At 50.6% G+C, this 13,473-nt stretch overlaps 1 protein-coding gene across 2 annotated transcripts in view; it reads right to left on the bottom strand.

Annotated features, from left to right (window-relative positions):
- Positions 1 to 13,473, bottom strand: part of KIAA1671 (uncharacterized protein KIAA1671 homolog) — a 201,556-nt gene that overhangs the window by 118,064 nt on the left and 70,019 nt on the right. For both annotated transcript variants that reach the window (XM_045042018.1, XM_003994871.6), the window contains exon 6: positions 11,436 to 11,570. In XM_045042018.1, the coding sequence (XP_044897953.1) occupies positions 11,436 to 11,570 (135 nt within the window). The remainder of the gene's footprint in view (positions 1 to 11,435; positions 11,571 to 13,473) is intronic.

A 13,473-nucleotide genomic window follows, 5' to 3' on the forward strand; every position in this document is an offset into this window, starting at 1 on the left:
GTCTCACAAACCCGTGAATGTACGAAAACCCACTGACTTGTACATTTTCAAAGAACAAATTGCATGACGTGCGAATTATATTTCAATAAAGGTGCTATGTTTAAAAAAAGCAAATCAAGGGGCACCTGGGCGGCTCAGTCGGTTGAGCGTCCGACTTCCGCTCAGGTCATGATCTCCCAGCTCGTGGGATCGAGGCCCATGTCGGGCTCTGTGGTGACAGCTCAGAGCCTGGAGCCTACTTCAGAGTCTGTGTCTCCCTGTCTCTCTCTGCCCCTCCCCCGCTCATGCTCTGTCTCTCTCTGTCCCTCAAAACCAAATAAAAACATCAAAAAATTTTTAATAATTTTTTTAAATGATACACAGTCTTAGCATATTATCCAGCAACTGTGCGCCTTGGTATTTATTTCCCCAAAGGAGCTAAAAACTTGGGGCCGCACAAAAACCTGTCCACGGACGCTGATCGCATCTTCCAACTCTAGGACATTCCGGAAAAGGCAAAGCTATGGAGACAGAAAAAAGAGCAGAGGCTGCCAGGCGTTTGGTGGGGGGAGAGGGATGAACAGGCAGAGCACAGAGGATTTTCAAGGCAGCGGAACTACTCTGTAGGATACCATAATGATGGATACGTATCATTACGCATTTGTCCAAACCGACAGGCCATACCACACCAAGAGTGAGCCCTCACGTAAATCACGGACCTTGGGTGATGACGACGTGTCCCTGTAGGTTCATCCGTTGTGTCCAACGTCCCACTCTGGTGGAGATCGTTGATGATGGAGGAGGCTATGCGTGTGTCGGGGCAGGGGATATATGGGAAATCTCTGCACTTTCCTCTTAATTTTGCGGTGACCCTGAAACTGCTTTAAGTGAATAAAATCTGTAAAACATGGGGGTGATACTTCATTCATTCATTCCACACATATGTGTTGTGTGCCTACAATGTGCTTGGTGTTCTCTGCCTCTCAGAGACTCTACTCTGGGCGATGAGAAGACACTGCGTATGACTAGGGGTGCACTGGGAGAGAACACTGGGGGCCAGGGGTCCTTCTATAGACATGGCACCAGGGAGGGCCCCGCCGAGGGGTGTCATTGAGTTGAGAGATGACCTGAGAAGAGGTAAGTAGAGAGCGAGGGAAATGAAGAGGGAATCTGGAGGAGAGCAAACAGTATGTCCCAAGGCCCTGGGGCAGAAACACACCTGACGTGATAAGGGACCGTTCTGAAGGCCGATGTGGCTTGAGTGGAGTGAGCACAGGACGTGCGCTAGGACAGAAACACCCTGTCTTGTGGGCCATCATATGGACACTGGATTGGATCCTGAGTGCAGATGGAATTTCATCCTCCAGGAAGAGGTGCGAATTTGACTTCGCTCTGGCACACAGCAGGTGCTCAGCAAACGTTGCTGGAATGAATTATAAAGTCTGCCTAAGACCTTGGCTACTAACTCCTCCTTGGCAACAGACAGCTTTCTGACGTCTGCCTCAACCCACTCGTGACAGCCTGTGTGGGGCACAGAGCTGGCTTCTCTCACCCATTTCACAGACGAGGAGAGTGAGCCTCAGGGAGTTGTGCAAAGCCACCGAGTGGCAGGGGACAGAGCCCGGATTAGAATCTGGGTCCCCGTGGGGTTTGTTCCTGCTCTGTGCGAGTGTGTTGGTATGCGTATGCGTACCCTGGGAGGTGGAAACAGGTGTGGACCCCGGCAACTTCGCCAGCGAGCGGTGCGTCTCAGCCGGGTGTGACAGGTGAAACAAGCAATTTTGACTGTTAGCAGGGGAAAGTGCATACGTTTGTTACTCACTTTCTCAAACACACTGAGGGTCAAGTCAGCATCAGCCCACCGCGAATTAGCATTCTTCTCACACGTCGGCACGCTTTCTCAAGGAGGAGAAACAAAAGGACTAGAAAGATCGTCATCACCCACCCTCCTGGGCCTCCGTTTCCTCACCCAGGAGATGGCTGCAGTGAGACTGAATGGGTTAACACACAGAAAAATGGTTAGGCTCCGGCTTATCCCACCGAGGGGGGGCAGCGCCTGCAATCCCGCGCAGTTCCACCAGGGGGCGCGTTCACCACGTTACCCGCCTGGCCCTGGCAGACAGGTTTTGCAAGGGGAACAGGTGTTTCATCATTCATCAGCCTCCTGTGGACACCTGGCTGGGGTCCCTCTGAGGTCTCAGTCCCCGGGAGCCCTAGTGGCCCCTTCTTCCACATGGAGAGACCTACCCCCTCCTCACTTGCAAGGGAGGAGTCCACAGGCCAGGGATCAATCTAGGTGTTGTGGTTTCCTTGCTGTGTGTGCCTGGTCCACTCACCTCCTTAAGCATTTAGCATCTCTAAAATGGGCATCTTCCTAGCACCTCAGGATATATGAGGTCACTTTAGAAAAAAGTGCCAGGAAATGGCACTCGGCAAACCTCAGAAGGGCTCGAGCTTGTTTCCTTACCTACAATATGGGACAATGAATACACCCATCTCTTGGGGTTTGTGGGGAGTAAACGGGACCGTGGATTAATGTTTGTACAGTGAATAATCTTAGCATAGTGTCTATCATGCAGATACTCAGTATATGGACAATAGTCACAGTAATAACAGCAAAGTGATAACAAGTGACACCCATTATCGATCAGAGGGCCTTAGACACATTAATTCATCTAACCTCACTGCATTTCTAATAAGTAGGCTCCATTATTACCCCTGTTTTACATATGGGAAAACTGAGGCAGAGGTGTTAACCCACTCAGTCACATAGCTGGTAGACTGCAGAGTTGGGATTCAAACCCAGGCCATCTGGCTTACGATTCGTGCTCTTTTCTGTATGCATATTACACATCACTTTTAAAAACTATTTTCCAGGCCCCAACGAAAAAATTAGATAAACTGGTCTTCATCAAAATTAAAAGCCCTTGTGCATCAACGAACACTATCGAGAAAGTGAAAAAAAAAAAACAGCTCACAGATGGGAGAAAATACTTGTAAACAATATCACTGATAAGGGATTGGTATCTAGAATATAGAAAGAGCTCCTACAACAAACTCAACAGCAACAAAAAATGAACAACCCAACTCCAAAATGGGCAGATGATACAAGCACATGAAAAAATGCTCAACATCACTAGCTGTTACAGAAAAGCAAATCAAAACCACGGTGAGATTCCACTCCATATCCACGAGGATGGCTTTTATCAAAAACACAGAATGGAAAACAACTAGTGTTGGTGAGGGTGGGGAGAAATTAGAACCCTTGTACCTTGCTGGTGGGAACATGAAATGGTGCAGCGCTCTGGAAAACAGTTTTGGCATTTCCTCAAAGAGTTAAACAGACTTGCTTTATGACCCAGCAATCCCACTCCTGGGTATACACACCCAAAAGGACTGAAAGCTAGGACTCAAGCAGATATTTGCACACCCACGTTCACAGCACTACTCACAACAGCCTAGAGGTGGAAACAACCCAGGGGTCCACCAACAGACCAACAGATACCCAAAATGTGCTCTATACATATAATGGAATATTATCCCGCCTTAAAAAGGAAGGAAATCAGGATGCCTGCTACAACAGGGATGAAGCTTGAAGACATTACGCTAAGTGAAATAAGCCAGACGCAAAAAAGGATAAGTATTGCATGGCTCCCTTTATCTGCCTTATCTAGAACAGGCAAATTCACAGAGACAGGAGGTAGAACAGAGGGTGCAGGGGCTGCGGGAGGAGGAACAGGGGGTCAGTGTTCACTGGGGACATTGTTTCTGTGTGAGATGATGAAAAAATTCTGGAAACAGACAGTGGTTATGGCAGCACGACACTGTGAATGTATTTAATGAAACGGAGTAATACACTTAAAATGGCTAAAAAGGTAAGCTTTATGTTATTTCCATACATTTAACCACAAAGTTAATGTTTTTTGTTTTGTTTTGCTTTGTTTTTAATGGTCTTGTCCGGATTGTTGCAACAGGTTCCTACCTGGTATCCCAGCTTCCAGCTCACCCTCTCCAACCCCTTTTGAAACGTCCACTAGGGGGCGCTCCGAGCCTCACCTTGGCAGTGTAGAAGTCTCTTTCCACTCCTCTGGGTCTCCCGCAGCCTTCTTCTGCCTCCTCTCCACCACTCTCCAGGTAACCGCCCCCCCCCCCCCCCCCCGCAGCTCCTGGAAAACCCCATGTTCTCCTATGCCTCTTGATGTACGCACGTGCCATTCCCCTGACCTGATTCCCTTCTTCTTAGCTAATTCCCTCCTCCATGGAGTCTGGCTCAGACTTTCTTCTGAATTCCTCCAGACGGTATGATACCTCCCTCCTCTGCACTCACCAAAGCAGCCCGTGCTCACCCAAAATCAGTCTCTTTACAGTGGCCATCAAGGTAATGTGACCTGACTCCTGCCAACTCCCTCATTCCTCACTGTCCGCTCCAGTACCAATGCCATCAGCATCATTGTTATCATTAGTATTAGTATTATTAGTTAATATTAGTAGTAGTAGGATTAGTATTATTAAACATGATAAGCCCCAGGATCTTTGCACTTGCCCTTTCCTCTGCCTGACACTTGCCCTGATTCTTCCACATGGCTAGGTGCTCCCCCTTCAAGTCTCAGCTCATATGTCACCTCCTCAGAGAAGCCCTCCCTAACCCCCATTAGGAAATAACCCCCCAACCAGTCTTGATTCCCAACACCCTATTTTATTTTCTTCACTTGGTACTTGGTCTTTCTCTTTTGAGTCTGGCTCCTTGCTTAATGTCTGTCTTCTCACACTAAAGTATGAGCTCCAGGGGGAGTGGGGGGGGGGGTGGTGCCTGGGTGGCTCAGTCGGTTAAGCGTCTGACTTCAGCTCAGGTCATGATCTCACAGTTCATGAGTTCGAGCCCCATGTTGGGCTCTGTGACGACAGCTAAGAGCCTGAAGCCTGCCTTGGATTCTGTGTCTCCCTCACTATGCCCCTCCCCTGCTCATGCTCTGTCTTTCTCTCTCTCAAAAATGAATAAACTTAAAAAGGAATTAAAGTATGAGCTCTGGGAGGGCAGGAGCCACCTATGTCTTGTTCACTGCTCTACCTGAAGAACGAAGAATGGTGTATGACACATAGTAGTAGGTGCTCAATAAATATCTCTTGAATGAATGAATGGGTGAATAAATGAATGACTAGTATTTATCATCCTGGATTATATAATCACTTGTTTATAGTCTATGAATGTGAGCAATTTGAGGACAGAAATTAACTTACTCATTTTTATATCCTTAGAGATTTGTATATATAAATAACTGGGTAAAGGATGGATGGATGGATGGATGGATGGATGGATGGATGGATAAGCAGATGAATGGGTGGGTGGAAGCTAGATAAGTGTATGAATACAAAATATCCCCAATACAAAATCTCAGGCACAATTGATCATTTGCATTTAAGAACCTAGGAATAAAAAAATAAAAAATTAAAATTAAAAAAAAAAAAAAAAAGCCTCCTGGCCTGACTGGTTTTAATCCAGAAAAGGAACTTTAACCAGCTGAGACATAAATTACTCAGCCTTCTCCAGTCCTTTCAACCCAGCAGTGACAGACAAGAAACAATCAACAAATGGAATTAGCCACAAGTCAGGATTCCTGAACCTCCTAGGGGCAGAGGGCGTCAACGAGTTTCTCACCGCTCAGCTCCACACTCACACTCCTAAAGCTGGCATGTGACCCTGAACTCACCCGGGCAGGGAGTGGCACTCTGGCCCCTGGACCAGTTACCACCCAAGCTGTCTCTTCCACCTCAGCCTTCCTTCCCTTCTGTGAGCCCTGCTCCCCAGCAGAATGGGGGCCTTGGAGGGCAGAACTGTGCCTTCCCATCCCAGAGGCCCAGTGCCTAGCACACATCTCACGTCACAACGTACAGACCCTGGGCAGATTTTCTCTCTTGTCCCAAATCCTGACTTGGAGACCAAAGCTTCCTTGACGAGGACCTGAAAATCCCCATTTTTTTTCCTTCAGGCTGTGTATTAAACAATGCTATTTCTCGAATAACCAATAGCCCTATTCCACTTGGCCACCTTCCATGATGGAGGCCAGAAGTCTTGAGCACTGACTGTCCCAGACTCTCTTGCTGCTAGCAGGGGCCATGTGACCCGTGACGTGTAAGTTGAAATCTTCTGGAGGGTGCTTTGGGAAAAGCTTTTGCTTTCTTTCAAACTCAGCCAGCATGGCCCTTCTGGCTTCCGACTTCCTCCTACCAGAGAGTGAACTTAATGCTTGGAAAAGTGGCAGCCATCTTGGGACCATGAGGCTCAAAGCATGAGGGAAACCCCAAGAGACTCTCAGAGATGCTGAGCCAAGCCAGTAGCTGCCCACCTCTGAACATCTTGTATGACAAATTAGCCCTTTCAATTAAGCCAGTGAGCCACAATCCTAAGGCTTTCCATTCAAATGGCATCAACACAGGCCCAACATCAAACATGGAAATGCCAAGCAACACATTACTGGGAGAAGAATCCACATCCTGGATTAAAAAGAGAAACAACACACACACACGCGCGCACACACACACACACAAAATCTTTATTCAAAGCTTGTTTTTCAAGCACAATCTTTGATGAGTTATTTCTAGCAGTTCACATATACTCTTTCATTTTGATTTTTTTTTTTCCCTTCCCACTCGAATGCCTAGTCAACCAACTAAAATTCAAAGAGAATATCCAGCCCAAACCAACAACGTACCCACCAGGGGCCACTTCACAAATCTCCGCTTACCTCACCTCGAGTTGACGGCCTTCACAACTCTCCGCATTAGAATCCCAAATGGTTTTTCCCTCCATTCTCCAGTCATGTTAATGAAGTTATCAGACTCAAGTGCTTTCAAAGCTTTCAGCGTTGCTCTGGCAGGTCTGGTTGCCAGGAGGTGGCGCCACCCCTCAGAAGCAAGCACCACAGTTTGCTCAGCAAGAGATGCAGGAAAACGTCTGAACTTGGCATTTAAAGCAACACGCTGGGGGTGTCCGGGATTGAAGCATCAAAGTGTAAAAGCCTCCATACCGTCTCCTGGACTCTAGATCACATTCAGTGCATAGAGCAGCTTCACACCCCTGAACCTTTGCCCCAGCTGTTCCCTCCACGGGGTGGGGGGGAGGGGGGCGGGTAAACCACCCCTTCCCGGATCACACCCATCTGGCAAACACCTGTTCATCTTTCAAGACCTCAAACAAGTGTCCCTCCTTTGAACCTTGAACAAATTAAAGGGAGGAATGCCGGGAAGGCCCATGGCACGGTGCCGGGCACATAGTAAGTGCTCAGTGAACAGGAGCGTTTAGAACCCACTGCAAGTGTTTATCTACCTTCTTATTTATCTGTGTCTCGTTTGTAGCTGTAGCCCAATGCCCAGCACAGCACCAAGGACATGTAGATGGATATTCGTCAAGGGCCGCCCAGGGCGCTCAGTCGGTTGAGCGCCCGACTCTCAATGTCGGCTCAGGTCATGATCGCGCGGCTTTGTGGCTTTGAGCCCCGCCATCGGGCTCTGCGCTGGGGAGCCTGCTTGGGATTCTGTCTCCCTCTCTCTCTGCCCCTCCCCCACTTGTGCTGTCTCTGTCTCTCTCAAAACAAGTAAACAGAATTTTTTACAAAATTGTCAAAAGGAAGACTGAGACCACCCCCCAACATTCCGCCTCGGCCAAACTGGTCTATTCACTCTGGCCCAAACATGCCTCCTCCATCACCCCACCTCCATACCTCCATATGCAATTCCTCCTTCCTTAGTGTCCTTCCTCTCCTCCTCCTCCAACTAACTAGACCCTCCTAGGCTTCCTGCAGGTCCCGCTGAAGTGTAGCCCCAAGAAGCTGGGAGAATCTCCAGGGCCTGGCACACAGTGGGCCCATGAGAGAAGGAGCCCGCAAATGCCGGCCCAGGGTTTGGAGATTTGGGAGAACATTCTCAAGGTCAACAGAGGCCCGCCACCTGCCCCATTACAGGGAACCCCCACAGCTGGTGGATATGTACCTTCAGTCATGGGAGAGGCCTCTGGGGCAAACTGTGACCCAAGGCCATGGTCCACAACTGAGTCACTGTGCTTTAGGACACCTGCCTGAGTGCAGACCAAAGGCTCACTTTCTGGGGAAAGGAGGGCATGACCATCCACGTAAGGGTGAGGGACGAGGCCCGGCACAGGGCTCAGATTTGCCACAAGGACCCAACGTCCTACTAAGTATAGCCCTGGAAGCAACAGGGGAGCACTGGCCAGGGAGTCCAGAAACATGGTCTATAGTCCCAGCTCTGTCCTGGCTGCAGCGGGGCCCTCCCTGAACAAGACACCTCCCCTTGCTGGGCCTCAGTTTCCTCAACAGCAGAGAAACTTCTAGATTGGGGACGCCTTCCTGTTCCATCGAGTAGCCCTTCAAGAGAAAGTAGAGGAAAAAGAAACTGACGGCAAATAAGAATTAACGATAGAGTAACAGCAGGTGACATTTATCAGGCAGTTACTCTCCACCCGGCACTGTGCTCAGTGCTTTATGAACATCTTGGCATCACAGCTCCAACCTGGGAGACGTACTTAATGGCTCCGGGCCTCAGTTTTCCCATCTGTCAAATGGGGATAATACTAGTAACTGTACCACACATTAAGCACCGTAACTTATTAGGCATTATTATTACCATGATTCCCAAAAGAGAGGCCCCGAGTGGTAAACTCACTTGCCCACTGCCTCGATCAAGAGCCAGGGCCACACTGGTCTTTCAGTGCTCGGGGCTGTGTGTCAGCCAGGTGGGGGCGGGGCTGCGCAGACCGGGCAAGTCCCAGGCACCCTCCAGAGGGCGGCCGCGGCAGAACAGCTGGCGGCCAACCCCGGGCTGAACAAGTATCACATTCTCACCCCCAGGGCCAAGGTTGTCTTTGCTCCCTTGTGAGTGAAGGCACCAAGTGTTGCAGGCCCAGAGAGGGGCTGGCAGGGGTTGGTGGCAGGCCAAAGACACCGTCCCGGGGCAGACAGGGCCCAGCTCAGAGGCTGGAAGCAGAAGAGGCCTAGTCTCCATCCCGGCTCCCTCATATGTTAACTGTGTGGCCTTGGGCAAGCGATTTGACCTCTCTGGGCCTCGGCTCCCTCCTCTGCTAAATGGGATTCATACTCCCCACCATGAGGGGTAGAATCGGGATGGACAAGGCCCGAGACCAGGCTCAAAACATGGAGAACCCAAACTGGAAACCCGCAGCCCGGCGTCAGTAATCAAGAGTGACCGGAACTGTAGACAACGTTTACGGGGGGACCCCCTCAGGCACCTCAGGAAATACAACGTGCAGGTCTGACAACTTGCAGAGAAGTAAGGGCGGCCAGCAGGGCCGAGGGCTCAGGACCCCAGTCCTCACCTGGAGGGTCACCCTGACTAAGTCCGGCCTGCTCTCTGGGCCTCAGTTTCCCATCTTACAATGAGAGAGCTGAAAAAAGGGGGGAGGGGAGGGGAAGGGGGAGAATGAAGGAAAAGCTGTCACTGCAGCCCTGGTATTCATTGAGGATCAATTCCTCTGAGTGCTGAGCGATCTCATTACTGCTCACAAAAATGCTCCTGAGGTCGGATAGGACCATCCTTGTTTTACAGAAGAAAAAACTGAGGCACACTGAGGTCCGTCAGATCACTTGCCCAAGGTCACACAGTGACAGAGCCGGAAGTGGAGCCCACTTCTCAGCCTCCAGTGCCCAAAGCTGAGGTCCTCGGAGTGAGGCTTTTGGAGCCATCAGAAAGTGAGCCGAACGCCTCCACCCCCTGGTGGCCACTCCCTGGAATTGCAGGTGTGAGTCCTCAAAGCAGAGACATGAGGTCTGAGGCCCCCACCCTGCCCACCCGCCTCCGAGGAGAGGAAATCAAGCAGGGCTGCAACGGGGCAGAGGCCTCGAGGAGCCACAAGGAGAGAGCCAAGGCAAGCCACCTGAGGACTCCAAAGACAAAGGCTCCTCAATGACAGGGAGTGGAAGAGGGGAAGCCAGGCCACCAGGGAAGATGCCAGCAAGCAGAGACTATAAAAAGATAGGCCTTAAATGCTTTTCTCTCCATAACCTCTGTTTGGCTTACACACACGAAAGTTCAAGTACAATCAGATAAGCTGAGTCGGTGCCACCGGAGAGGCAATGAGAAAAGGGTAAGGAAGAAATCAGTGGAAGGGAACATTTAACAAAAACACCAGGTGGTTTCAAATGTACACAGGTCTGTGGCTGGGATCTGAACACCCAAGCTTTCTGGGGCTGCTCAGCAGACGCTAGCCGAGGTCTGAGCGTGAGCTCCCGCTCTGACATATAGTCAGCCCCCTTGACGCTGGTATAGACGTTCTCCCATCAAGAACCCTGCGGGGGGCATCCTTCTTCACCACGAGCTGCAGAGGACGAACCCGAAGTTCAGGGAAGAGTGATTTCTTGCCCATGACCATAAAGCCAGAAGGGATGGAACCTGGGATTTAAATCCTGGAGCTTCCCATATCTCCAAGACCCGAGACCAGGCACAAGTGTCCTTGAAATACACAGAGCTTGTGATCCAAATGACCTCGTGAGCAGAACTGGGGTTGCCTCATTAAAGAAATACCTATCTTGGGGAGCCTGGGTGGGCTCAGTCGGTTGAGCGGCCGACTTCGGCTCAGGTCATGATCTCGCGGTCAGTGAGTTCGAGCCCCGCATCGGGCTCTGTGCTGACAGCTCGGAGCCTGGAGCCTGTTTCAGATTCTGTGTCTCACTCTCTCTGACCCTTCCCTGTTCATGCTCTGTCTCTCCGTGTCTCAAAAATAAATAAAACATTAAAAAAAAAAATACCTATCTTAACAAGTGAGGAAACAGGCTGAGAGAGAGGGCGAGTGCTGGCCCAAAGAAACAGACTCAGTGACAGGCAAAGAGAGACTCGAAAACCACTCATTAAAGTGTGACTGTGTCCCCATGACCATGCCGAACACTCCCTGCACCATCTTCTCTGAGCCCCCATGGCAGCCCTGTGCAGTAGATGCCGTTATTATCCCCATTTCACAGATGAAGAAGCTGAGGCCAAACACCCGTCTGCACGCAGAGCTAGGATTTGAGCCCTGGTGACCTGGCTCCAGGACCAGCCTGGTTAAATTAACGGCGCAAAAGAAACAGAAATCATGATCTTGTTTTCCAGGCAAAGAAGCCAATTGCTGAAAGAGACTGAGAGGGGCGGTGTTGGGACTCGAACCCAGAACCTCAAGGCCCCGTGGCCTGTTCTCTTATCTGCTCCACGCCAGGCACAAGATACCTCTCTGCATTGGGCTGGAAACCCAAGACGAGCGAAGGCTTCCTGGCAGAAGCACCAAACACCCTCCACGTCGAGAATCGTGGCCAACACCAGATTCCGGGACAGGCACCTGCCCCTCCGCGACGCCCTCAGGCCCCCAGGCCAGCCATGACCGTCCATACGACCACAGTCCCAGCGGTGTCTCACCCCCTCACGAGTTCCAGTCTGGCCGCACCAGTGTCACTCACCACAAAAGGCCCGCTCCTCCTGTCTTTGCAGAAACTGTGACTTCTCCGGGGACCCGAGGCTGCAGGGGACACCTGCCAGAGTAGCTGCTCACTGTCCTGCGGGGCATCCTCCCTCTCTGGGTCTTGTGGCAGCACCTGAGACATAGAACACAGGCAAAGGATTTTCCTGGGGCTTTCGCATTTACAGAACAAATCTGTCACGGTGAGAAACTCCATTCTGTACCTGAAAGAGCAAAACGAAAACTAAAGCCCACCCCACGATGGTCTGCCTTGATGATGGGAGGTAATCTACAGGGTCTGGGTTCAGCCCAGTCTCGGCCACTTAATAACTGTGTGACCTCAGGTCAGTGCCTTCACCTCTCTGAGCCTTGACCATGTGGGGAAAGACCCATAATAAGAGTGTTCGGCTTCTAGGCTCAGGGGAGAACCAAGTGAGAGCAGGGCACGCAAAGTCAGTGACACAGTGCTGCCTGGTGTGCCCAACGAGTCCTGGGCACCTGGCCGGCTTCAGGCTCATCTCCCCCCATGCCCGGCAAGCGGGGAGCCCTCCATAAATGTCGGCCAGCCCTACACTCTCTCTGCACAGCCAAGGATAGGAAGGCACAGAGAGGGAAGACATCTGCTTAAGAACACACAGCATGAGTGAAGAACAAGGCTGGATTTTGGATCCCTTGCCTCACAGCCTCTTTTTGAAACCCTCTGTGTTTCCTCCTACCTCCCTTCCTGATCCTTCTCAGGCTCCCCGCATCTCAGAGAGATGTCCACTCACCTAGGGCCAGCCCCAGAGCTTTCTCTTTCCCTGTTTCATTATTCCCTCGGGGATCTCTCATAACACCCCCTGGCTTTAAATAAATCCCAAGCGTGCACAGACAACTCCAGATTTTGTCTGTCCACGTTGGGACCCCACGACATCTCCCTGCACCGGTCACACTCATCTCTGACTCCACATGCCCCAAACAGATCCTCCCCATTCCTTCCCTCCAAAACTGCTCCTCCCCCGCCCTGCCCATCACCCAGCCGTGCCAGCTAAGACTCTCAGGTCGCCCTCCAGTCTCTTGCTTCTGTCCACCTCATCAACGAAGTTGAGACTCTGCCTTCGAAACACGCTTCAAACCGCACATCATAAACCAAAATCAACTCAAAATAGATCAAAGACCTCAAGGCCAGAGCAAAACCTAGAAAACTCTCAGAAGAAAATAGGGGCGTAAATGTTCACGGCCTCGGATGAGGCAATGGTTTCTCAGATATGGCATCAAAAGCACAAGTGTACCAAGGAAAAATAGATGGGAGCTCACCAAAATGAAAAACTTTTGTGCTTCAAAAGGCACCACCAAGAAAGTGAAAAATAAAACCCACACGATGGGAGAAAATTTCTGCAAATCACAGGTCTGTGAAGGCAGTTGGGTCCAGGATATATAAGGAGCAATTACAAATCAATAATGAAAGAGAACAATAACCCAACTTAAAAAGTGGACAAAGAAGGGACACGCATGGTCAAACAGGCACATGAAACGATGTGCCATGGAAAATGCAAATCCAAACCACGATGATACCTTTGTACCCCGTAGGATGGCAGAACCAAAGAGACAGGTAAGTGTTGGCGAGGATGTAGAGAAACCAGCCTTCATGCACTGCTGACACAACGCGCAACGGCGAGATGACCTTGGGAATCAGTGGCTCCCTTATGCTCTGGCCCCTGCCCCCTGTGCCCACTGGCACCCTTCCAGCATCCACGGGACCGGCTCGTCCACATGATGGCCATCACTCAGGTCCCCCTCCCAGGGGATCTTCTCCTGGCCACCCTCTTAGAATCACCTCCCCATCGCCTCTTTTTCTATCTCCCCAGGACTTAGCACTCTCACTCACTTGAGATCTGCTTGCCCCCCAGACAGGAGCCATCCATGGGCACATTCTGCGATTATGCGGATGTTCTCTATTCGGGCTGTGTGATAACAGTCGCCCTGAGCCACCTGTGGCTTTTGAGCACTTGAACATGGCTCAAGGGGGACTGAGAAGCTGAATTTTTAATGTTATTTAA

Source organism: Felis catus, chromosome D3 (genome assembly GCF_018350175.1).
Source record: "Felis catus isolate Fca126 chromosome D3, F.catus_Fca126_mat1.0, whole genome shotgun sequence".
Classification (NCBI taxonomy): domain Eukaryota; kingdom Metazoa; phylum Chordata; class Mammalia; order Carnivora; family Felidae; genus Felis; species Felis catus.